Genomic DNA, 26563 nt, shown 5'->3' on the forward strand with positions numbered 1-26563 from the left:
TTTACGTTTTTTCCCCTATAGTTCAATAATTGTCACCCTGCAAGTCTTATATGGGGCAATGTGTTTGAGACATCTAAAAGGGTTTTTTGGAGTTTACGCCAGTGTTCACATGGCAGTCTGCATTCGCTTTGTGTCTTTGAAAGCAGTAAACCTATAGAGTACATTTGCAGTTTCACAGATTATACAATCAGAACAGAAAAATCAAGAAACTATTGTATCACCCATGCAGAAGTAATAGTAATAATAATAATAATTAATAATAAACAAAATAATAAGAATAATAAGATCAGTTATAACTACATTACGTTCAACTAACGAAGCGAAAGCCGACTGGCAAAAGGACATTGCTACAAAATGCCAAAAGTCTTTTACATGTGATGAAAATGTTCTCCCATATAACAGTTTCACACATTAACAATTAAAAAAACTGTCATCATTGGGCTTTGAAACTCTACCTTCTCACCCACAGAACGATCACTCCTGATACTTTTTTCCTGTGCTCTGATGCACTACAGAAAATGATACTTCTACACTTACAAAAGAAGGAAAAATTATTGTAAAAAGTATGGAAATTCGTAGTCCTGTTGTTAAATATGAACTAGAATATTCACCTGAACTAGAACAAGAAAGACTTAAAAATTCAAAAATTCCTATTTCTTTCTTTGAACTTCAAACAGTTGATCTGCTGATTTACAAGGAAAAAGGCATTTCGTTCTACTGGACAACAGCACATATACTTAAGCGCCAATGAAATTGGTAGAGGCATGCATATTCAAATACAGAGATATGGAAACATACAGAGGTAGTGTATTCATGTCAATTATAGCTCAAAAAGCATTTTCGAGTAAAATTTCCGGGTTGCAAACCAAGAATCTAATTCCGCAGTTTTCCCTAACCAAATTCTACATAAATGCAATGAAAACAAAATGACCAACAAAATCGAGTATTTAAAAACTTAGAAAATTATAGCAAAGGAATTTTTAATCATTTAAAAGAAGAACATAAAGTTTTAAAAATTTATTCCAAATTAATAACATGAATAGGCGATCTTAGTTGTTTTTTACCAAGATAAATAAATTTTAATCCTACAGTTGTACCTAATCGATCATCATTATTTGTAAAGATTTTAGATTATCGACCTGGAAGGGTAATATTATATTTATCATCTAAAAATAATAAAAATTTATCACAAATTTAGTTGGTAGATTTTCAGCTTTTAAAATAAAATAAGATTTTCGTTTTTTATATTCTGATAAGTTAGTGAACACTTCTGAACAACGATTACTGTAATTGTGAAGTTCAGCTAATAGATTTTCAATGCTACCATTCATGTACATTTTTATTTATATAGAAAAAATTTAACGAATGAAACATTAAAATGTTTGGAAAATGTTTTAATTTTTGAATAACTAAAGTTTTCACTTTTTCTCTTATTTTTTGAAAATATTTCAAAAGGAAATGAAATCGTAAAGTTAAAAGTACTTTAGTTTTTTCTAATTCTTAATTCATTTATATAACTAGAAATTTTCATGTAGCATTCTCTGTTATGAATCATTCTTTTTACCATACATAACATATTGTATCATTTAGAATGCACATAATTGTTATTGCTTAAAACAGTCATTCTTCTAGGCATATTTATTACATAGATTGGATAATTTTGAATAAAAATTCAATCGACTTACATTTACATCATTATTTAATTGTGTTGTTCCTTTAAAATTTCTAAAAGGATCATAATTTTTTAAGAAGCTATTTGGTGGATCAAGTAATTGATTATTTCTTCGATTAGTCTGGAAAACAACGAAAATAAAGTAAAGTGTATCAAATTCTGTAGAAATTATAATAATTAGTAACATCTAATTCAAAAGTTCATTTTCCTTGTAAACCAGCAAATTCAACTGAAGTTCAAATAAAGAAATTGGAATTTATCACAATTAAAAAGTTGGAATGATGTTAAGAAACAAATTTAGTGATTTTATTATTAATAATCCCAAAGGAATTCTATTTTTGATTATATTTTCGAATAATTTACCACACACATTTTGTAAAAGTGATTCTTCATTAGGAGAAAGAATAGCTCCAACTGCAGTTAGAGGAATAATGTATGGGAAATGAAAATTTATCATGGCTTTAAATTTGCTCCAGCTGAGCAGACCTAAGCCTGCAACTTGATAAAACTGGACTTTTAGAACTTAAACAACAATATGTAAATGTGTTAACTATGTTTCAAAATTATTATTCCAAGAAAGATATTGAGAAAGTTTTATTAGATTATTCCTCAAAAACATATTTAACGCCATACTTAAAAGATTAAAAACCTATTTACAAAGTATATGTTAAAGAAGTTATTGAATTTAGTTTTATGACTGGAGGTGAACAAAAAATTTCAATGAAAATTATTTTATGCTTATACAAGTTTGTGTTGTTGGTGAAACTGCAAAGATTTAACATTTGATGATTTTTGATATTTGGATAGTGTTGTTGACAAACTTTATAAAATAAATCCTGAAATCCAAGGAATAAAAATAGTTTTCTGACTGTAACATTAAAAGATTCTCTTAAAACTGTTCCAGTTGATGTAAGGATAATAGTGTTTGGTAGGATAATTTTTTATTGTTATTATTATTATTAGTTTTTTATTGAATATAAATGAAGAATGATAATCACAATTACTGTTTGAAGTGCAAGAAGTTTTCTAAAACACTTCATACTCATAGATTAACAACTAAAAATGAAAAACAAAGAATTGAAGATCTTCGTTCAATTTGTAAAACTAAAATGAGTAAATCTATTTAAAAATTTTGTAGGTAAAGGTGTAAATATTCGTGAACAAATTATTAATGAATTACATAAACCAACTAGAAAAAAATTTAAACAGAAAAATGTAATTTCTTTTGGAATTGATTTATGGGAATCTGATTTAGTTGAAATGGATTCTAGAAGGTTAAAGGAATTTCGAAAATAAATAAAGGATATAAATGTTTATTAACTGTTATCGATGTTTTCTCATATTTTGCTTGGGCAGTTCCAGTTAAAGATAATACAGGTAAAAATATAGTTAATTCTTTAGAAAAAATATTCAAGGCGAAAAAGCCAAAAAATTTGCAAACAGATAATGGTAAAGAATTTTATAATAAAGAATTTCATGAATTTAAAACATTTAACATGAATCAATTTCACCTATTGGTGAATTAAAAGCAACTGTAGCTGAATGATTTAATAGAACATCGAAAGAAAAATGTGGAAGAAATTTGCTCTTCGAGGAAATTATGAAAGAGTTAACTTAGTTTCTCAATTAATTGTTGAATAAAATAATACAAAACATTCAACAATAAAATTGCGACTGAAAGATGTAAATAAATAAATGATAAAATCTTAATGGAAACTATCTATGTAACGAATTTGCTAGATACTGAACCTTAATATTAAATTTGTAATAATGTAAGAATAAACTTCAAGGAATTTTTGAAAAGGATATACAACAAATAGGTCAACAGAATTTTTTGAAATTCATTCTAATCCAATCACATATAAATTGGAAGATTTAAATGGTGAACAAATAAAAGGAAATTTTTATGAACAAGCACTGTTGAAAACGAATTTTCCAGATGTTTACCTTGCTGAAAAAGTTTTAAATAAGGAAAGGTAATTAAAGTATATGTCAAATGGTTAGAGTTTGATACTTCACACAACAGTTGGACAAATAAAACTAAAGTAATTTTTTAAAATGTTAATAAAAATTTTATATATGAAACGAGTTTGTTATTAAAAATTTAAATATGTTCGTCATTTAATATAATTTTTATTATGCTTATTGTTCTATTAAAGAAGATGATTGTATTTTGATATTCAAATAAAGCTTAACAAAAAAAATCATTTCATGATTTTAAATTTGAGTTCATAGAATCATATGGTTTTAATAAATTTTGTTTATTAGATGCATATAGAAAATATGTGAACGGTGTTTTAAATTTGATTATGAAAAAAGTGTTTGGAAATCTAGTTTGAGATCCTAAGAAACGTTTGAAGGATTATTTATACCATCATACAGTTGTTCTCCTTAATAATTATCTAAAGTATTGAAATAATTTCGATTCCAAACAACTCTTAAGTTTTCTTTCATTCATTGATATAAATTTGGTACATACTTAATTCTTAAAAATTCTTCACAATCTTCATGTCTATTTCTATTAGTACCTATTTGATTTTGGGCATTTTTAATTGTGTTTGAGTGACATAATGTTCATAAATAAAATCATCTAATCTTAAAATAATATGGTTAGTTTAAATTTTGATCACTTAATGAGAAACAACATTTGGTAATTATGTAAAATGCTAGTACATTATTAACTAGTGTAACCACCAGAATGTTGACTGCAAGCATGAAAACATACATGCATTGCGTCGTACAGGTACCGGATGTCAGTTTGAGGGATGGAGTTCCATGCTAGTTTCACTCAGTTGGTTAATATAGGGGCTGTTAATGTTGTATATGGTTAACGCTGGCGTTGTCGTCCGTTCATGTCTGGTATGTGCTCGATTGGAGACAGATCTGGTGATCGACAAGGCCGAGGCAACATAATGACATTCTGTAGAGCATGTTGGGTTACAACAGTGGTATGCAGGTGACCGTCATCCTGTTGGAAAACACTCCCTGAGATCCTGTCCAGGAATGTCAGTACAACGGTCGAATCACTAGAATGACGTACAGATTTACAGTCAGGCTGCATGGCATAGCCACGAGAGTGGCATACAAAATCTCAACCGAGACAGTAACTTCAGTTGTATGTCCAGCGTGTCTAGCACACAGACAGGTTGCTGGCAGGCCCTCAACTGAACTCCTTGTAAGCAAACAAAGCATGGACATCATTGTCATTGAGCCAGAACCAGCTTTCGTGAGACAAAACGACAGACCTCCACCCTGCTCTCCAATGGGCTTTCTCATGACATCACTGAAGCCGCAAATGGCGATGGTTTGGGGTAAGTGGAATGAACGCTACAGGAAGTCTGACTCGGATCTGTTCTTGAGGCAACCGATTTGTAACAGTTCGTTGTGTCACTGTGGTGCCAACTGCTGCTCATATTACTGTTGGAGATTCTCTAAGATACGCCAGAGCCTTATGCCAAACATGATGGTCTTTCCTTTCGGTATTGCCACGTCCCCAGTCGGAGCCCAACCTTCTTGTGACCGTACCTACTCGTGACAACCGCTGCCAGCAATCGTGTACAGTGACTATGTTCTTGCCAAGTCGTTTTGCAGTACTACAGAGGGAATATCCAGCTTCTTGTATCCCTGTTACAAAACCTCATTCAAACGCAATGAGCTGTTGGTAAAGATGTTTGTCGCCTTAAAGGCATTCTTGACTAACATCAACTCACTGCGTCCAATCTGAAAGGTAACTAACGCCGACGACTTTTACAGTGTGTATTTGAAGCAAACCTGATACACATGTTCATAGTGGCGCTGCTAGCACCACTCATATGCGACCAGCACAAAGTTTGGGTAGACACCATCTTCCAGAAGTAGAAAAGCGTCTGCGAACTTTCGTTTATGTCGCATAACTCCTTCTCGATGTTGAAGTGTTTTTCAGTGTATGTTCTACTGTAAGGTTCTTCAATAAGGAAACTGGTTACCGCCTCATCGAATATGGTAAAATCAACAGCACCAAGGCTTTTCATCTCCCAACAGATTACACTGCATGCTGGAGATTCAGTGACCATAGACCCAGCTGACATCAGGGTGAGGAGCACTGCAGAGGACGGCAGCGAGCAGGAGCTCACAGTGGACGACGCGACGCGGGACTGGGACACCGAGATGGTCAACATATCGCTGGGCACGCAGCTGTCTGGAGAACTGAGCCTGGTCGTGCCGTTCCGGTCCCGGCTGCGCACCGATATGGACGGCTTCTACCTCAGCGAGTACCAGGCCGGCGGGCAGACCAGGTGAGCCCCAGAGTACCACCACACCTGTTCTTTGTACACTTTCCAAACAAGTGAGCTATAGGCGGACAAAAATATGAAAACTCGTTACCAACCCTAATATAGTGAAGGAAACCCACTGACATTCAAAAAAGCTTCCAGTCGTCCTGGAATGAATAAATACTCGTCCTGTACGATTTTCAAGGGAATCCTGTACACTTCGTCCTGAAAAATGATAGCGAGCTCAGGTTACAGTGATGGAGGTGGACGGAGACCGCGCACCCTTCTTTCCGAAGTAGACCACAGAGGCTGACTAATACTGAGATGTGTCGCCTGTGCTATCCTGCGGAGATGTGGCAGTTCGTCCTGGTGCTCACAAAACCAGTTCTGGGTCGGGCACCTATAGTCTTATAACAAAGCATCAACACTGTGGATAAAAAATTGTACCATTTTGATGGGCCTGATCAGCCAAAATAGTAACATAATCCTCGGCAGTAATGCTGCCTGGCACAGTAACCGTAGAGACCATGCAATACCACGATATGGCTGCTCAAACCACCGCCACGTTTCACTTTTGATACATGAGCTCGACCGGATTTCAAAAACAGTGTAAAATGAGACTCATCTGACCAAATGACTTTCTTCCATTTCTGCACAGTCCGTGTCTCACGACATCCACAGTGTGCTTTCCTGTTTGGGCATTTGCATCACTGACGTGTGGCTCTGAAATTCGAGCTCGCCCTGCAATTACTTGCTGAGGGAGTCCTCTTCGTGTATTTTGCTTGGTGTTGACTGGCTTCCCAAGTGCAACACTCGGCTTTGATGTGACTTACGCAGCTGTCGTCATCTTGTATTGTATGTTAACCGGGGACCTAGAAACGACAGAGAGGCTCCATCTCCGCCGCAGCCGCAGTGGCCCACATCTCCACGACGTCTACTACAGTCCACTTCACCCCTCCGCCACCCCACACCGAATCACTCTTTCAGGGTTATTGTGTGGTTCGACCGCCAGTGGATCCCCCCAGAGAACATCTCACGCCGGCCACAGTGGCCGAGCGGTTCTAATTTCAATGGTTCTTCCAAATATTGATTTCAAAAGTTAGGCGATGTTATTGCAGCACAAAATGTATTTAATTAGAAACAAGATGAAGTCTCTCTGGTCTAGCGGTTCTAGACGCTACAGTCTGGAACCGCATGACCACTACGGTCGCAGGTTCGAATCCTGCCTCGGGCATGTATGTGTGTGATGTCCTTAGGTTAGTTAGGTTTAAGTAGTTCTAAGTTCTAGGGGACTGATGACCTCAGCAGTTAAGTCCCATAGTGCTCAGAGCCATTGAACATCTCACACCAGACAAGTGGAACCCCTATGTTTGCGTAGTAGAGTAATGGTGGCGTACGCGTACATGGCGAACTTGTTCGCGCAGCAATCGCCGACATAGTGTAGCTGAGGGAGAGTAAGGGGAACCAGCCCGCATTCGCCGAGGCAGATGGAAAACCGCCTAAAAACCATCCACAGACTGGCCGGCTCACCGACACAAGTCCGCCGGGCGGATTCGTGCCGGGGACCGGGCGCTCCTTCCCAATCCGGAAATCCGTGCGTTAGACTGAACGGCTAACCGGGCGGACTGTCGTCATTTTACTTATCATTACAATCCTCTTTCTGTCGGAAGACGCGGAAGTTGAATACGCGCCAGAGGGTACGGACCTGGATACCCACTAGGGGCCTCTGTTCTCCGCCACGCACCTCTCCGTGCCACGCGAAGTCCGCGGCGGATCGCGTTTCCCGCGGTCAGGTATTTAGGCGGCCGCACGGCGCTACCCCAGTAGCCTGGTACTCGCCTTAGTTCGCGTGTGCAGCCCGGCCGTACTGCGTTCCAGTTCCCTCTGTTGAGATGCGTGCTGCCGTTGTTTGGGAGTGTTCCTGCGATATTGTTGTGTCGCCGTGTCTACCACCTCAGCTCCTGCTCGCTCGCCTCGTGTTGTGTCCTGGTCAGTCGTAGTATCTGTAGTCCCCTACTCGTTCCCCTGTCCCGTCTGTCCGACTTTGCACCTCCATTTCCCGCCACGGACCGCTCGCCGGTTCGCGGTTGTAACACTCTGTCATAAGTTTCCTTTAATTTACGTCTATGGTCACAAACTTTTTTGTTAACAGATTACCGGCTTTGGTCTTTAATGACCATCATCCAGATCTGTTTCATAAAAACAAAGTCCTAATGTACTGCAGCCATAGTGGCATCGTCAAATGTTGAGTGCGGAATCAGCACCAGCGACGATGTCGCAGCTTGTGACACTCTTCTGTGACCGTCCTTCATTCTCACTCGACACACACTTTCGTCCGCGTTGTGATTTAGTTGACGTGATGCCTCTTCAAATACCTAACACTTTGGTTCCTGTGGTTATGGAAGCACCCTTCATACGAGCGACAACAATTTGGGCACGTCCGAGTTCACTTAGGTCCCACACGATCCACTCACAGCTACACGGAACACTGTTGTGTCCACGACTGACACTTACGACGTGTCAGATGTGACATTGCAAACGGTGTGCTCGGTTAGATTCTGCATTTATGTTGAAGTACACATTTCTCGCAGTATTTCCATATTTTTGTCCAACCCGTGTATCTTCAGGCCCGGATATACATACGGCGGATCCCTAAGCCATAGACTTTTGGCACTACCTCACTCACCCTCCTCCATTCATTTCTTTTCGATTTTTGCTCTGTCAAGTGTCTACACTACTGGCCATTAAAATTGCTACACCAAGAAGAAATGCAGATAATAAACGGGTGTTCACTGGACAAATACATTATACTAGAACTGACATGTGATTACATTTTCACGCAATTTGGGTGCATAGATCCTGAGAAATCAACACCCAGAATAACCACGTCTGGCCGTAATAACGGCCTTGATACGCCTGGACATTGAGTCAAACAGAGCTTGGATGGCGTGTACAAGTACAGCTGCCCATGCAGCTTCAACACGATACCACAGTTCATCAAGAGTAGTGACTGACGTATTGTGACGAGCCGCTTGCTCGGCCATCATTGACCAGAAGTTTCCAATTGGTGAGAGATCTGGAGAATGTGCTGGACAGGGCAGCAGTCGAACATTTTCTGTATCCATAAAGGCCCGTACGGGACCTGCAACATGCGGTCGTGCATTATCCTACTGAAATGTAGGGTTTCGCAGGGATCGAATGTAGGGTAGATACACGGGTCGTAACATATCTGAAATGTAACGTCCACTATTCAAAGTGCCGTCAATGCGAACAAGAGGTGACCGAGACGTGTAACCAATGGTACCCCATACTATCACGCCGGGTGATACGCCAGTAAGGCGATGCCGAATACACGCTTCCAAAGTGCGTTCACCGCGATGTCGCCAAACACGGAAGCGACCATCATGATGCTGTAAACAGAACCTGGATTCATCCGAAAAAATGACGTTTTGCCATTCGTGCACCCAGGTTCATCGTTGAGTACACCATCGCAGGCGATCCTGTCTGTGATGCCGCGTCAAGGGTAACCGCAGCCATGGTCTCCGAGCTGATAGTCCATGCTGCTGCAAACGTCGTCGAACTGTTCGTACAGATGGTTGTTGTCTTGCAAACGTCCCCATCTGTTGACTCAGGGATCGAGACGTGGCTGCACGATCCGTTAGCCGACCGGTGTGGCCGAGCCCCGTACAACTAATAATTTAAATGACAATTATACATAGCTCTATTTTAGCTATTGCGAAATAAAACTCATATGAAACTGTTCTACCAAGAGTCGACGAAGAAAACATCAAACTAATTTAAATAGCCGGCCGCGGTGGCCGAGCGGTTCTAGGCGCTACAGTCTGGAACCGCGCGACCGCTACGGTCGCAGGTTCGAATCCTGGCTCGGGCGTGGATGTGTGTGATGTCCTTAGGTTAGTTAGGGTTAAGTAGCTCTAAGTTCTAGGGGACTGATGACCTCAGCTGTTATGTCCCATAGTGCTCAGAGCCATTTGAACCATTTGAACAATCCGTTACAGCCATGTGGATAAGATGCCTGTCATCTCGACTGCTAGTGATACGAGGCAGTTGGGATCCAGCAGGGCGTTCCGTATTACCCTCCTGAACCCACCGATTCCATATACTGCTAACAGTCATTGGATCTCGACCAACGCGAACAGCAATCTCACGATAAGATTCACCGCAATCGCGATAGGCTACAATCCGACCTTTATCAAAGTCGGAAACGTGATGGTGCGCATTTCTCCTCCTTACACGAGGCATCACAACAACGTTTAACCAGGCAACGCCGGTCAACTGTTGTTTGTTTATGAGAAATCGGTTTGAATCTTTCCTCATGTCAGCATGTTGTACGTGTCGCCACCGGCGCCAACCTTGTGTGAATGCTCTGAAAAGCTAATCATTTGCATATCACAGCATCTTCTTCCTATCGGTTAAATTTCATTTCTGTAGCACGTCATCTTCGTGGTGTAGCAATTTTAATGGCCAGTAGTGTAATTGATTGGACTACACACTTTCAAATTCTGGAGGTAGCAGTGGTAAAACAGAAGGAGCGAAAGTTTATCTACAGTTGCAAGAACTCAGGACAGTAGAAATGACGTAACCACTTTTTAAATAACTCTTCTGTATTTTGTTGCCCGTGTACAGGATGTTTCCGTAAGAGCGTGCAAAAACCGAACAGGACATAAAGAATGCTCGACTGAACAGTCTGAGGCAGCGAACCTGGGATCCAAGAAGCCAGCTTAAGGAGATGTGGAAGTAAACTTGTCTACCGCTTTGTTTACCCTCAGCAGAGAGTCTAGGAGTCATAATAGAAGAAAATCTAAGTTGAACTGCGCACACAACTGCAACACACAAGAACGTATCATCATCTCTCCATGCCTTACGGAAATATAAAATGCTCTTCCCATTTGAACTGAAAAAGAACTTTGTGTAAACCCTTAGTGCTTCCAATTATTGAATACAGAAATGTTATCTTGCAATCTTTATGAGGAAGGTTCATGGTGTGTAGAACTGGCTATGCATGCGTATATTCGTTAAATCTGTGGTGCTAGACTCTATGATCATACTTTACCATGACATGCACAGCTATCCTAGCTGCCTGCAGACAAGCGCAGAGAGTTTCGTGTTCTCTGTCTCCTGTACTGTCGTGCCAACGAACACTGTCCCCCATCTCTCTCCACTACCTTAATGCTCTTGTCCGAACAACATGGCAGCATCACTTGTTCCCATCAGAGCAAAAAAGAAATACTTTCTGTCCTACTCCATCGTTCGTCTGTTTGCTCAAAGTCCTTTTCAGCAGCAAGGATTCAGCTCTGGAACAACCTCCCACATTATATTACGGAACTGAATAACGTCTCTAACTTCAGAAGACAGTTAATGACATGTCATTTCAGTGAGAGACATTCTCTAATGAAAGTGGTAGAGACAATTATTATTCGCAACTGCCATCAAATATTTGCCACATAACGTCCCTCAGTCTGTGGTCTGCTACGCAGATGACAACGATAATTGCAACTAAACAGGACACATCAGTATTACAAGTGTCACTGGAATAACAAAATGCTGCAGTAAAACTGTACTCCACTGACAAACTGCTGTATAATCCTGGCAGAACCCAGCATCTTCTGTTAGGACTACCTAATGATATAGAAACTAGAACAGTTAAAATTTCCATACTGACTCCAAATTGAACTGGAGCGAACACATCAGTCACATCTACAAAATAATATCAAGGGTAACATACCTAACGTGGAAACAGAGTTTTAGTTACTCCTAACTATTTAAGATTGAAATATTGCGGACTGTACCAGTCTCACATTTCTTATGGACTGCTAGTAATGGGTCAGGGTTACTGTACACATATAAGTGATATATTGAAGATACAAAAAGGAGTCATAAGAGAAACTGATAGCGCTGGTCTAATAGGAAATACACACTAACACAGAGGAAAAATTGAAATGGATTTTCCGAGACACAGACCAGTAAAAACAGCCCACTCAAACACACTGAGCTCCCTAAAAATCACTAACAGATTACCACTCTCAGCATGGTCTATGCCTCTTAAATTATTTCAAAGAAAACTGTACAGCTGGCTGGCTTAAAATCCATTTTATAATATAACAGAATTTTTTGATGATAAAATGTGAACAGATGTTGAAATTTAAAATAAATGGCTAAATGCTTGTAGCTGTGTATGTAATTCAGTATGAATTCTTGTAATTGCGTATGTAATTAAGTATAAATATCTGTGATTGAACATGTAATAAAGTATACCAAACATATGTTAAAACTTAAAGTGTACAGTGAACATCTGTTACTGCACATATAATAAAACATATCGGTGTTATTTATAACACATAAGGCCTATTCCACTCTGTTAAAGGTCAACAGCGAATGAAGCTGTATCTACTAAAGCGACGATAATGACTACCATTGTCCCTGTGTATGCACTAGTTACCCTTGTACATCCTTCTTTCCAATCTCCTCTCCTGGTATTCTTAGCTCGTGAAGTCTCCTATAATTTTCTTTTCCCAGAATCGCTGTACCAGAAAACATCTATCTTGTACACCTAAAAATTCTCTTCATATCTGCCGCTATAATTATTGTTATTAATAGCTGAAAATAACCCGCTTCCCTTGAGGTTTAATTTTCTATCAGTGGTTTTATAAATGTAATAATGGCCGAAAAACCTGCAGTGAACGACTTTTCATTTCGGTTTTTTCTATTTGGACAAATATCTTACATGTAAAGTCTTCAAATCACACTCTTATATACTGTACTTTGTTTGGTTGTGTGGCATATACAATTTTATTTTCTGATTTTCTGACACGTGATAATGCATTGTAGCACTGACCTTGTGAGAAACAGGGTTCCTTCAAATTAACTCCACAGTAGTGAAATGTTTGGACCTGAGTTTTACTGATTGTCATATAATAAGCTAATTTCACAGGAAACTCTAATCTTTTAAAAGAAAATGGCATACGAGTTGAGATGAAATGGGATTCTTGGTATGAACAACGATTTTCCTTTTTGTTTACCAGTTAAAATTATTGCTTCAACAATATTATGAAGTAGTTGTTTGACACACAGTCTTGTCCCATTAAATAATCTGAGTAAGTTAATACTTCGTAATAGTGTTTTTGGCTATCCAGTTTTCAGTGTCAATGCATGCAGAGGCACACCAGACTGATTTAATGGGTTTGAAAACTCGGTTGGAAAGGTAACACTTTGTTCTTAATCCATTTTGTATTGCATCTATCGATTTATATGTTGTTTCTGCTCCTGGAATCATCTTCTGTATTCGATGATTTATTTGTGACAATACATCGTTCCGAGGTTTTAAAATTATTCACTCACACAATCAATCTTTATTTCAGCAGTTCATTACCATCAATGGATACACTTTATTAATTAGTTGTTCTGAGGCTTCTACCACATTGCATAATTCTTGTATTAGAATAAGGTTACCAGAGTAGAAATCGAGAGGGTAAGTACCATTTCCAATTTTCAATAAATTTTCGATAAATATGTGAGCTTTTAGATCTCCTGCCGTTGTTGCTCGCACATTGTCTTTCAAAGATAACTTTTCAACCTTATCCCAAAGTATTTATTTTTTGAAACTTGCCTTTGTTTCATTTGGCGGTGTTGATTTTGAACTTACTCCCCTGATAGCAGTAAAACGACTCCCATTAATATGCTCTTTTTCCAAAGATTTTGTAATGTTTTATTGAATGCTTCAGTAGCTTTTTTATGGGCCATTGTACATTCTTCCCATATAATCATTCTGCATCGCGTTTGCAGAGATTATGCCACGCAGTTTGTATTGGCAGCGCTGAGTTTTAATTACTTCAGGGTTACAATTTTTACCACCCACAACCACCCAGTTCCACCCACTGCGAGCAAAACACTATAGTGCACAGTGCGAGACTTAAGCCCCCTCCCATGCATAAACGCCATTGCTATGGAATTAATAGTTTTGGCTACAAAGTGAAATATATATACTCACGGCCCAATTTTACATATGCAGTATGTAGTGATATTTATTATTATTATTATTATTATTATTATTATCATTTTTAGTGGCAGAAGGAGTAGTTACTGTAGACACTCCATACATTTCAATACTACACTCCTGGAAATGGAAAAAAGAACAGATTGACACTGGTGTGTCAGACCCACCATACTTGCTCCGGACACTGCGAGAGGGCTGTACAAGCAATGATCACACGCACGGCACAGCGGACACACCAGGAACCGCGGTGTTGGCCGTCGAATGGCGCTAGCTGCGCAGCATTTGTGCACCGCCGCCGTCAGTGTCAGCCAGTTTGCCGTGGCATACGGAGCTCCATCGCAGTCTTTAACACTGGTAGCATGCCGCGACAGCGTGGACGTGAACCGTATGTACAGTTGACGGACTTTGAGCGAGGGCATATAGTGGGCATGCGGGAGGCCGGGTGGACGTACCGCCGAATTGCGCAACGCGTGGGGCGTGAGGTCTCCACAGTACATCGATGTTGTCGCCAGTGGTCGGCGGAAGGTGCACGTGCCCGTCGACCTGGGACCGGACCGCAGCGACGCACGGATGCACGCCAAGACCGTAGGATCCTACGCAGTGCCGTAGGGGACCGCACCGCCACTTCCCAGCAAATTAGGGACACTGTTGCTCCTGGGGTATCGGCGAGGACCATTCGCAACCGTCTCCATGAAGCTGGGCTACGGTCCCGCACACCGTTAGGCCGTCTTCCGCTCACGCCCCAACATGGTGCAGCCCGCCTCCAGTGATGTCGCGACAAGCGTGAATGGAGGGACGATGGAGACGTGTCGTCTTCAGCGATGAGAGTCGCTTCTGCCTTGGTGCCAATGATGGTCGTATGCGTGTTTGGCGCCGTGCAGGTGAGCGCCACAATCAGGACTGCATACGACCGAGGCACACAGGGCCAACACCCGGCATCATGGTGTGGGGAGCGATCTCCCACACTGGCCGTACACCACTGGTGATCGTCGAGGGGACACTGAATAGTGCACGGTACATCCAAACCGTCATCGAACCCATCGTTCTACCATTCCTAGACCGGCAAGGGAACTTGCTGTTCCAACAGGACAATGCACGTCCGCATGTATCCCGTGCCACCCAACGTGCTCTAGAAGGTGTAAGTCAACTACCCTGGCCAGCAAGATCTCCGGATCTGTCCCCCATTGAGCATGTTTGGGACTGGATGAAGCGTCGTCGCACGCGGTCTGCACGTCCAGCACGAACGCTGGTCCAACTGAGGCGCGAGGTGGAAATGGCATGGCAAGCCGTTCCACAGGACTACGTCCAGCATCTCTACGATCGTCTCCATGGGAGAATAGCAGCCTGCATTGCTGCGAAGGGTGGATATACACTGTACTAGTGCCGACATTGTGCATGCTCTGTTGCCTGTGTCTATGTGCATGTGGTTCTGTCAGTGTGATCATGTGATGTATCTGACCCCAGGAATGTGTCAATAAAGTTTCCCCTTCCTGGGACAATGAATTCACGGTGTTCTTATTTCAATTTCCAGGAGTGTATTTGTCATATTAAAATTTTATTTTTTAGGTAACTAGGATGTAATAATAACCTGTTTGTGTGAAACCCTGGGTTGATGTAAGAGGAGCCTCAGTTATATCGGGTTAAATAAATAAATAAAATAAAAATAGGAAGTGCGTCCGGCATTCGGCTGAAATCGGAAAGTGGTCACCTGACGTCCCTCGCTCGTGTGGTGCAGTCTCGTCCCTGACCGACAAATTTATGGAAGCACTGTAAAGGATTGCGTACCACCTAAATATTTGTGATAAGCAAAACTACAAACAACCCTCACTTTAATCGCAGTAATTTAAGCTGTACTCGCAACCCTACCCTCGGAAATCGCAACATTTGGAAAAAGCGGTCAAATATTTGTGACAAAACTGAACATAAATGTCGTTGCTTGTTATTTCACCTGCAGCAATTTCATCTTTCGTTTCTTAATCAGATGAAGTCACAAAATGGGCGGAACCCACAACTGAGAGACCGCGCTCTTATACGAGGGTGTGCTGAAAATTAACGCTTCCGAATTTCTTAACGTGAGAAGTCTTGAAGCTTTCTAATAAAACAAACTGCATTAACATTCAACGTCTTTGTTCATCACGTCTAGATATTTGCAGCCCGCCTGGAGCTAGAACGCTCTGTATTGTAGTGTGTAAAGAACTAGTGGGCAACGCAACGACGTCGGTGTGTAAGAAACAGCGCGCTGCAATCGAGTTTCAAATTCCAAGAGTTGGTCCACACAGGTGGAGCACAGCCTCCTTCAGCACGACAACGCCACACCACACACTATCGCTGCGACATCTGTGACAATCCGACGCCTCTGCTTCATTGTCACGGATCACTCTCCGTACAGTCCAGACTTGGCCCCGTCCGATTCTCGTCTCTTTCCAAAACTTGAACAACCCATTCCGGGACTTGACTTTCATAGTGATGAAGCCGTACAAGCAGAGGTGAGTTCGTGGCTCCCTCAACAAAGTCAAACATTCTGTGGTGACGTTACCAACAAACTCGCCTCTCGTTGGGAGAAAAGTGTTGATCACCAAGGTAACTACGTTAAGAAATAAATATGTAGACCTGAGAGTATGTAGAATGTTAATACAGTTTGTTTTATCCAAAACGCTTTAAGAGTTTTCGTATAAAAAGTTCGGAGGCATTACTTTGTAGCATGACGTCGGACATACCCGTTACAAACTTGTAGTTCTTTTAGAGGATAGTGACAGGATAATATTTTGAACTGGAACCGCTATAACCATTTCAAAACACGTTGGTAACGCGACCAATTTTACTAGTAATTGATAAGGGGAGATCCATTGCATCACTCGTTTTACGGTTCCACTCATTAACAGCCAAACAAATTCGTCGTGTATTCGTTGACGGGTTGTCTTCACCGTGATGCAGCACGCCCCTTCGAATTTGCGTGCGCAGCGTCTCCTCCGAGCACCACGGCGATCGCGCCTGCTGGCGGTGGAGGCAGCCCTTTCTGGAAGCCGCTGCGTAATTGTGGCGGAAACGGTAACAACGGTGTCGAACGATGTGGGGAACGATCTCGACATAGGCGACGAGTATCTCTTCCAGTACTGTGAGTTTGCCAGACAGGAGGATCGTCTCGGAGTACTCTGCAAACGTGTACTCGGCCGTGTTGCTCTGACAGACACGTGAATGAGACTCGAATCAGATCAGAGAGGTAGGACGGACGTCAAATGATGTCGGTCGACCTGACGTAACCGTTCCCAACGGCGACTACATTGTTGCATATTTACCGAGCAGCGGCGTTTTCAAAAGGCTGTAAAACGGAAATGGTACATTTCCATATGTCGGTTACAATTCAAAATATTATGTACTCACTCCCCTCTACAAGTCCTAGAAATCTGTCATAGGAATTTCCGAACAACCTGTATAGATAACATCGAATATTGAAGGAGATACTTCTGTTATGTCAGTAAGGAACTCCCAGAATCTGTTACAAACGCGAAGATGAAGAGGAAAAAAGCATCAGTGTTTTTGTAGATATTACGAACCTACTTCCTCCGACTCTGCAACAATACATCGCTAACAACGGGACAACAGCCATCACATACAGGATAAGCCTTCAAACTATATGGAGTAAATCTGTTAGGATAGAGCAGCGATGCTTAGTCGCACTTAGGCGCAACCAACAGACTGTTCGAAAGTGAGCTTTCGGCCAACAAGGCCTTTGTCGAAAACAGACCACACACACACACACACACAAATGCAACTCACACACAGATAAACACAATCTCTGGTTGTTGAGACCAGACTGTAAGCAGCAGCGCATGATGGGAGAGGCAGCTCTGTGTTGGGGGTAAGGAGGAGGGTGGGGAGGGGGCGGAACAGCAGGTTAGGGGAGCATACAGGGACGAGGTGGACAGAGGGCATGGCAGCTGGTTTAGACGGACAGCTGGGGAGAGATGCGGGGTAGTGAAAAAGGAAAGAAGTAAAAAAAATGGGTGCGTCGGTGGAATAGAGGGCTGCGAGGTGCTGTTCCCATTCCAGTACTACGCATCATGCTGTCGTAGCATCCAAGTTACAATATGGAAACAGCCCCTGTATGATGAACCCGATATGGCGTCTCCAAAGTAGCGGCCAAGGAAACAAGGACTGGTTCCCAATTTCAGCCGCATGTGAGACGCAGTTACGAATTTCGGTCGCCAGCCTTAGTTGAATCGCTGTGCAGGTACCTGGCGGCGACGCAGTTCGCCCCCATGAGCGCCCGCAAGGCGTTCCCCTGCTTCGACGAGCCGGCGCTCAAGGCCAACTTCAGCGTGACCTTGTACCCGCCCACCGGCTACGGCGCGCTCTCCAACGGCGCCCTCGACTCGGCGCCAGCTGCCGCCGCCCGACACAGTCGCAGGTACGCCCTCAAAAAATGTGCTGAGTAAGTAAACAACAAGTCGAGTGTCAGACTAGGAAGACTGGAGTAATTGGTGAAATTCCGCAATAAATACCACGACCAGTAACATACATCCTGACACAAGTTATAAAGGCTCCTTTGAAAAAAAAGAAAAATTTTTTGTTTACCACTACTACTACTTGGCTAATTACTGTGTAGCTCTATAGGACCTTTATACTGAAATGTTTCCCACACCACCGTGTATTGTCTTTCTATGTGTGTGAGTGATACTCACACACTGGTCACTGTTCACTGTTGTGGGTAAATATATACACCGTACACAGGGCGATGTGTGAAACTGATAGCGATTACATGCTTCCGCTGTTGTAGAAATCTGCTCTAGATTCTGCAGATACCGTGTTGAGCTGAAAGTGGTAACCAAAGTACAGAGAAATATTCTTCGGCGCTCTGTTGCATAGCAGTCAGATTGCTTTCAGATCTGAGAAATGTCCAGGTACTATTGTGGATTTGAATGATCCAAGAAGTGACTCCTTTTCCAAAGAAAAGATTGAACTATTTCACTAGAACTGAACGCTCCCGTTGGAACTGTTCTCAACCTGGTATTTGTTATTAAATCACAATAGAAGTATACGCTGGGTGTATAATAACACGTACCTTCTTGAAATGAACAGTATTTTATTGTTCTACGAGGTGCATTCAAGTTCTAAGGCCTCCGATTTTTTTTCTAATTAACTACTCACCCAAAATCGATGAAACTGGCGTTACTTCTCGACGTAATCGCCCTGCAGACGTACACATTTTTCACAACGCTGACGCCATGATTCCATGGCAGCGGCGAAGGCTTCTTTAGGAGTCTGTTTTGACCACTGGAAAATCGCTGAGGCAATAGCAGCACAGCTGGTGAATGTGTGGCCACGGAGAGTGTCTTTCATTGTTGGAAAAAAATCCAAATGTCACTAGGAGCCAGGTCAGGTGAGTAGGGAGCATGAGGAATCACTTCGCCCTCATCTAGTGGTCGTGCGGTAGCGTTCTCGCTTCCCACGCCCGGGTTCCCGGGTTCGATTCCCGGCGGGGTCAGGGATTTTCTCTGCCTCGTGATGGCTGGGTGTTGTGTGCTGTCCTTAGGTTAGTTAGGTTTAAGTAGTTCTAAGTTCTAGGGGACTTATGACCACAGCAGTTGAGTCCCATAGTGCTCAGAGCCATTTGAACCATTTGAATCACTTCAAAGTTGTTATAGCGAAGAAACTGTTGCGTAACGTTAGCTCGATGTGCGGGTGCGTTGTCTTGGTGAAACAGCACACGTGCAGCCCTTCCTGGACGTTTTTGTTGCAGTGCAGGAAGGAATTTGTTCTTCAAAACATTTTCGTGGGATGCACATGTTACCGTAGTGCCGTTTGGAACGCAATGGGTAAGGATTACGCCCTCGCTGTCCCAGAACATGGACACCATCATTTTTTCAGCACTGGCGGTTACCCGAAATATTTTTGGTGCCGGTGAATATGTGTGCTTCCATTGAGCTGACTGGCGCTTTGTTTCTGGATTGAAAAATGGCATCCACGTCTCATCCATTGTCACAACCGACGAAAAGAAAGTCCCATTCATGCTGTCGTTGCGCGTCAATATTGCATGGCAACATGCCACACGGGCAGCCGTGTGGTCGTCCGTCAGCATTCGTGGCACCCACCTGGATGACACTTTTCGCATTTTCAGGTCGTCATGCAGGATTTTGTGCACAGAACCCACAGAAATGCCAACTCTGGAGGCGATCTGTTCAACAGTCATTCGGCGATCCCCCAAAACAATTCTCTCCACTTTCTCGATCATGTCATCAGACCGGCTTGTGCGAGCCCGAGGTTATTTGGGTTTGTTGTCACATGATGTTCTGCCTTCATTTAACTGTCGCACCCACGAACGCACTTTCGACACATCCATAACTCCATCACCACATGCCTCCTTCAACTGTCGATGAATTTCAATTGGTTTCACACCACGCAAATTCAGAAAACGAATGATTGCACGCTGTTCAAGCAAGTAAAACGTCGCCATTTTAAGTATTTAAAACAGTTCTCATTCTCGCTGCTGGCGGTAAAATTCCATCTGCCGTACGGTGCTGCCATCTCTGGGACGTATTGACGATGAACGCGGCCTCATTTTAAAACAATGCACATGTTTCTATCTCTTTCCAGTCCGGAGAAAAAAAAATCGGAGGCCTTAGAACTTGAATGCACCTCGTATTAACTGATTTCCTTCCATATACACATATATTTTACAATGTGAAACAAAAACTCGCAATGGCGTCGATTTTTACATCACAAGAATGGCTGTGCAGTCGTCAAATTTACTCTTAAGAAGAACAAAAGCTCTATATCCTAAGAATAATTAAGTGAGCGCTGACCGCCACAGAGTAATAAGCAATATCTTTGTCTCTCTCTCTCTCTCTCTCTCTCTCTCTCGCACTGTCACAACAAGTTACGCTGCCTGATACATCATAAAGTGTAAGAACGGCAGGAAACGGTGTTTACTAATGTCTAAAGATAGCTGTCCTCTCAGAGATTCCACATCGATGTTCAAATAATGTACACGAACTCTCTGTTACTGTCTGCTGACAACTGAAGTAGCTCCATGGCATGCTTCCAACAATAGGGCATCTGTTTCCAACAATAGGGAAGTTATTATGACGTGCAAATAATACACAGCATTGCAAAATGGAAAGAAAAACTACACCAAAACGAAGGGAGAGAGGTGAAGGTAGAAGGAAGAAACGAGGCGGTGAAGAAATGGAATACACACGAAAAGACAATACATCTAGGTAAAGAGGCTCACAAACACCAGGTAGACCTCGACTGTCACTTTAACGTTTATTATAAGGCTCGGAATCAATGTACATAATCTTAACGTACTTTAATGCGACTTTTTTGTGTTTAGACTGAAGCAGCGAGTGAAAATTTGTACCGACGCTGGAAATCGAACCCGGGGTCTCCTGCTTCCTAAACTCCGAACGTAGAGAGCAGAGCTCTGCCAGCTGGCGGCGCAGTTGCCAGTATTCGACATGGGCGAGTAGTGAGCCATCGGTAGGGCGGAAGGGGGGGGGGGGGGAGGAGCGGGGTCACAGACCTTCCCGTCACACCCTTCGGCCCGCGGCAACACTCGGCTCCTTCAGAACCTGACAAAGTCGCGTCATTCATTGCAGCATTCCTGTAGGGGCAGCATTCTGCTGACCGATGTGTTCCTTGATGGAATGTTTTTCCACATGCACTACCAGTGTTTCTCACCTTACACAAACACACACACAAATATTTTCTTTAACGATATTGCACTCGTTTGACTGCAACAATTTTTATTTTATTGTTACACGGTCCAGATTTCACAGCATTACATACCAGTCTGATATTAGGTTTTCAACTTTAACAAGGCAAATCAAACTGCACAAATGGTACATGTAAAATACCAAGTAAGGACGTTACCTCTATTTTTCGTGCGGGAGAACGGAAACCCCAAGATCATCGTCATCTGATTGGCCACCTCTCGTCTCGACCACATACACTATGTGATCAAAAGTATCCGGACACCTGGCTGAAAATGACGTACAAGTTTGTGGTGCCCTCCATCGGTAATGCAGGAATTCATTCAATATGGTGTTGGCCCACCCTTAGCCTTGATGACAGTTTCCACTCTCGCAGGCATACGTTCAATCTGGTGCTGGAAGGTTTCTTGGGGAATGGCAGCACATTCTTCACGGAGTGCTGCACTGAGGAGAGGTATCGATGTCGGTCGGTGAGGCCTGGCACGAAGTCGGCGTTCCAAAATACCCCAAGGGTGTACTGTGGGAATCAGGTCAGGACTCTGTGCAGGCCAGTCCATTACAGGGATGTTATTCTCACGTAACCACTCCGCCACAAGCCGTGCATTATGAATAGGTCCTCCATCGCGTTGAAAGATGTAATCGCCATCCCCGAATTGCTTTTCAACAGTGGGAAGCAAGAAGCTGCTTAAAACATTAATGTAGTCCTGTGCTGTGATAGTGCCACGCAAAACAACAACGGGTGCAAGCCCCCTCTATGAAAATAAACGACCACACCATAACAGCACCGCCTCCGAATTTTACTGTTGGCACTACACACGCTGGCAGATGTTCACCGGGCATTCGCCATACTCTGCTATCGGATCGCCGCGTCGTGGAGCGTGATTCGTCACTCCACACAACGTTTTTCCACTGTTCAATCGTCCAATGTTTACACTCCTTACACCAAGCGAGGCATCGTTTGGCATTTACCGGCGTGAAGTGTGGCTTATGAGCAACCGCTCGACCATGAAATCCAACTTTTCTCACCTCCCGCCTAAGAGTCATAGTACTTATAGTGGATCCTGATACAGTCTGGAATTCGTGTGTGATGGTGTGGATATATGTCTGCGTATTACACATTACGACCCTCTTCAACTGTTGGCCGCCTCTGCCAGTCAACAGACGAGTTCGGCCTGTACGCTTTTGTGCTGAAAGTGTCTCTCCACGTTTTCACTTCACTATCACATCGGAAACAGTGGACCTAGGGATGTTCAGGTACGTACAGACGTATGACACAAGTGGCACCCAGTAACCAGAATGCGTTCGAAGTCTGTGAATTCTGCAGAGCACCCCATTCTCCTCTCTCACGATATCTAATGACTACTGACAAGGGAACCTCCCCATCACACCCCCCTCAGATTTAGTTATAAGTTGGCACAGTGGATAGGCCTTGAAAAACTGAACACAGATTAATCGAGAAAAAAGGAAGTTGTGTGGAACTATGAAAAAAATAAGCAAAATATACAAACTGAGTAGTCCATGTGCAACATAGGCAACATTAAGGATAATGTGAGCTCAGGAGCGCCGTGGTCTCGTGGTTAGCGTGAGCAGCTGCCGAACGAGAGGTCCTTGGTTCAAGTCTTCCCTCGAGTGAAAGGTTTACTTTCTTTATTTTCGCAAATTTATTATCCGTCCGTTCGTTCATTGACGTCACTGTTCACTGTAGTAAGTTTAGTGTCTGTGTTTTGTGACCACACCGCAAAACCGTGCGATTAGTAGACGAAAGGACGTGCCTCTCCAATGGGAACCGAAAACATTTGATCGCAAGGTCATAGGTCAACCGATTCCTCCACAGGAAAACACGCCTAATATATTCTATACGACACTGGTGACGGCATGTGCGTCACACGACAGGAATATGTTGTCGACCCCCCTAACTTGTACACTTGGCGAATGGTTCAAAAGATTCTTCTACCTTGCTCGATTTAGGTTTTCTTGTGGATGTGATAATGACTCCCAAAGAAGTTGGTTGGTTGTTTTTGGGGGAAGAGACCAAACAGCGAGGTCATCGATCTCATCGGATTAGGGAAGGACAGGAAAGGAAGTTGGCCGTGCCCTTTCAAAGGAACCATCCCGGCGTTTGCCTGGAGCGATTTAGGGAAATCACGGAAAACCTAAATCAGGATGGCCGGACGCGGGATTGAACCGTCGTCCTCCCGAATGCGAGTCCAATGTGCTAACCACTGCGCCACCTCTCTGGGTCCCAAAGAAGTGTTTAGGTGTAGCGTCCCCCATACAACGGCGCTGTTACCTCGCATCGGACGGACGGACGGATAGATAATAATTGTCTGAAAATAAAAAAAGTTAAACTTTTTACTCGAGGGAAGACTTGAACGAAGGACCTTTCGTTCCACAGCTGTTCACGCTAACCACGGGCCACAGCGCTCCTGAGCTCATAGTGCCCTTGATGTTGCATATCTTGCTCATGGACTACTCAGTTTGTATATTTTGCTTATTTTTTTCATAGTCTCACACAACTTCTTCCTATTTTCTCGATTGATCTGTGTTCAGTTTTTCAAGGCCTATCCACTGTGCCAACTTATAACTAAATCTGAAGGGGGTGCGATGGGGAGGTTGCCTTGTGAGGTCGCTGATATGGAGTACCTGGCAGTACGTGGCAGCACAATGCACCTAATATGGATAACGCATGTTTTTGGGGGTGTCCGGATACTTTTGACGACATAGTGTAGTCTTTGGTATCTTCGCTGCTGCTGCCCTCGTCGTCTGATAAATAAATTACAATATTATGAACAGATTCATCTATTACACCTTCTTGTGTGTTTGACTTCGTAATTTCTTTCCACACGTGGTTCACGACGTTTTCCAGTTTTCTGGCGTTTTCGTGTGACAGCCTTATTTACCAGCATCTCTTGTGTCTCGCAACGTAAAGGTTTTGTCTCGCTCCGTAACATCTGCTTTTATTTGAACCCAGATGAGTTCCACTGCGTTGCAAAAAAGGGCAGCTCGTTTTGTATTATCACGTAATAGGGGAGAGAGTGTGGCAAACATGATACGCGAGTTGGGATGGAAGTCATTAAAGCAAAGACGTTTTTCGTCGCGGCGAGATCTATTTACGAAATTTCAGTCACCAACTTTCCCTTCCGAATGCGAAAATACACTCCTGGAAATGGAAAAAAGAACACATTGACACCGGTGTGTCAGACCCACCATACTTGCTCCGGACACTGCGAGAGGGCTGTACAAGCAATGATCACACGCACGGCACAGCGGACACACCAGGAACCGCGGTGTTGGCCGTCGAATGGCGCTAGCTGCGCAGCATTTGTGCACCGCCGCCGTCAGCGTCAGCCAGTTTGCCGTGGCATACGGAGCTCCATCGCAGTCTTTAACACTGGTAGCATGCCGCGACAGCGTGGACGTGAACCGTATGTGCAGTTGACGGACTTTGAGCGAGGGCGTATAGTGGGCATGCGGGAGGCCGGGTGGACGTACCGCCGAATTGCTCAACACGTGGGGCGTGAGGTCTCCACAGTACATCGATGTTGTCGCCAGTGGTCGGCGGAAGGTGCACGTGCCCGTCGACCTGGGACCGGACCGCAGCGACGCACGGATGCACGCCAAGACCGTAGGATCCTACGCAGTGCCGTAGGGGACCGCACCGCCACTTCCCAGCAAATTAGGGACACTGTTGCTCCTGGGGTATCGGCGAGGACCATTCACAACCGTCTCCATGAAGCTGGGCTACGGTCCCGCACAGCGTTAGGCCGTCTTCCGCTCACGCCCCAACATCGTGCAGCCCGCCTCCAGTGGTGTCGCGACAGGCGTGAATGGAGGGACGAATGAAGACGTGTCGTCTTCAGCGATGTGAGTCGCTTCTGCCTCGGTGCCAATGATGGTCGTATGCGTGTTTGGCGCCGTGCAGGTGAGCGCCACAATCAGGACTGCATACGACCGAGGCACACAGGGCCAACACCCGGCATCATGGTGTGGGGAGCGATCTCCTACACTGGCCGTACACCACTGGTGATCGTCGAGGGGACACTGAATAGTGCACGGTACATCCAAACCGTCATCGAACCCATCGTTCTACCATTCCTAGACCGGCAAGGGAACTTGCTGTTCCAACAGGACAATGCACGTCCGCATGTATCCCGTGCCACCCAACGTGCTCTAGAAGGTGTAAGTCAACTACCCTGGCCAGCAAGATCTCCGGATCTGTCCCCCATTGAGCATGTTTGGGACTGGATGAAGCGTCGTCTCACGCGGTCTGCACGTCCAGCACGAACGCTGGTCCAACTGAGGCGCCAGGTGGAAATGGCATGGCAAGCCGTTCCACAGGACTACATCCAGCATCTCTACGATCGTCTCCATGGGAGAATAGCAGCCTGCATTGCTGCGAAAGGTGGATATACACTGTACTAGTGCCGACATTGTGCATGCTCTGTTGCCTGTGTCTATGTGCCTGTGGTTCTGTCAGTGTGATCATGTGATGTATCTGACCCCAGGAATGTGTCAATAAAAGTTCCCCTTCCTGGGACAATGAATTCACGGTGTTCTTATTTCAATTTCCAGGAGTGTATTTTGTTGAGCCCGACCTACACAGGTAGAAATGATCATCAAAATAAAATAAGAGAAATCAGAGCTCGAACAGAAAGGTTTAGGTGTTCGCTTTTCCCGCGCGCTGTTCGGGAGTGGAATGGTAGAGAGATAGTATGATTGTGGTTCGATGAACCCTCTGCCAAGCACTTAAATGTGAATTGCAGAGAAGTCATGTAGATGTAGATGTAGTAGCAGTAGTGCGTTGGAAGAAGTATAACTTTGAGGCCGTGGTTCTCTGCCGATGTATCAATCACATAACGCGTCTTCTGTGGCGTGTATTGTTTCACAAATTCCAGAAGTTCTCCTTTCCGCATAT

At 43.5% G+C, this 26563-nt stretch overlaps 1 protein-coding gene across 1 annotated transcript in view; it reads left to right on the plus strand.

The window, feature by feature from the left end:
- Positions 1-26563, plus strand: part of LOC126095163 (aminopeptidase N-like) — a 297387-nt gene that overhangs the window by 44652 nt on the left and 226172 nt on the right. The window contains exons 3-4 of the mRNA XM_049909885.1: positions 5693-5946; positions 18168-18344. Of these exons, the coding sequence (XP_049765842.1) occupies positions 5693-5946; positions 18168-18344 (431 nt within the window). The remainder of the gene's footprint in view (positions 1-5692; positions 5947-18167; positions 18345-26563) is intronic.

This window comes from Schistocerca cancellata, chromosome 8 (assembly GCF_023864275.1).
Source record: "Schistocerca cancellata isolate TAMUIC-IGC-003103 chromosome 8, iqSchCanc2.1, whole genome shotgun sequence".
NCBI classification, from domain to species: Eukaryota; Metazoa; Arthropoda; class Insecta; order Orthoptera; family Acrididae; genus Schistocerca; species Schistocerca cancellata.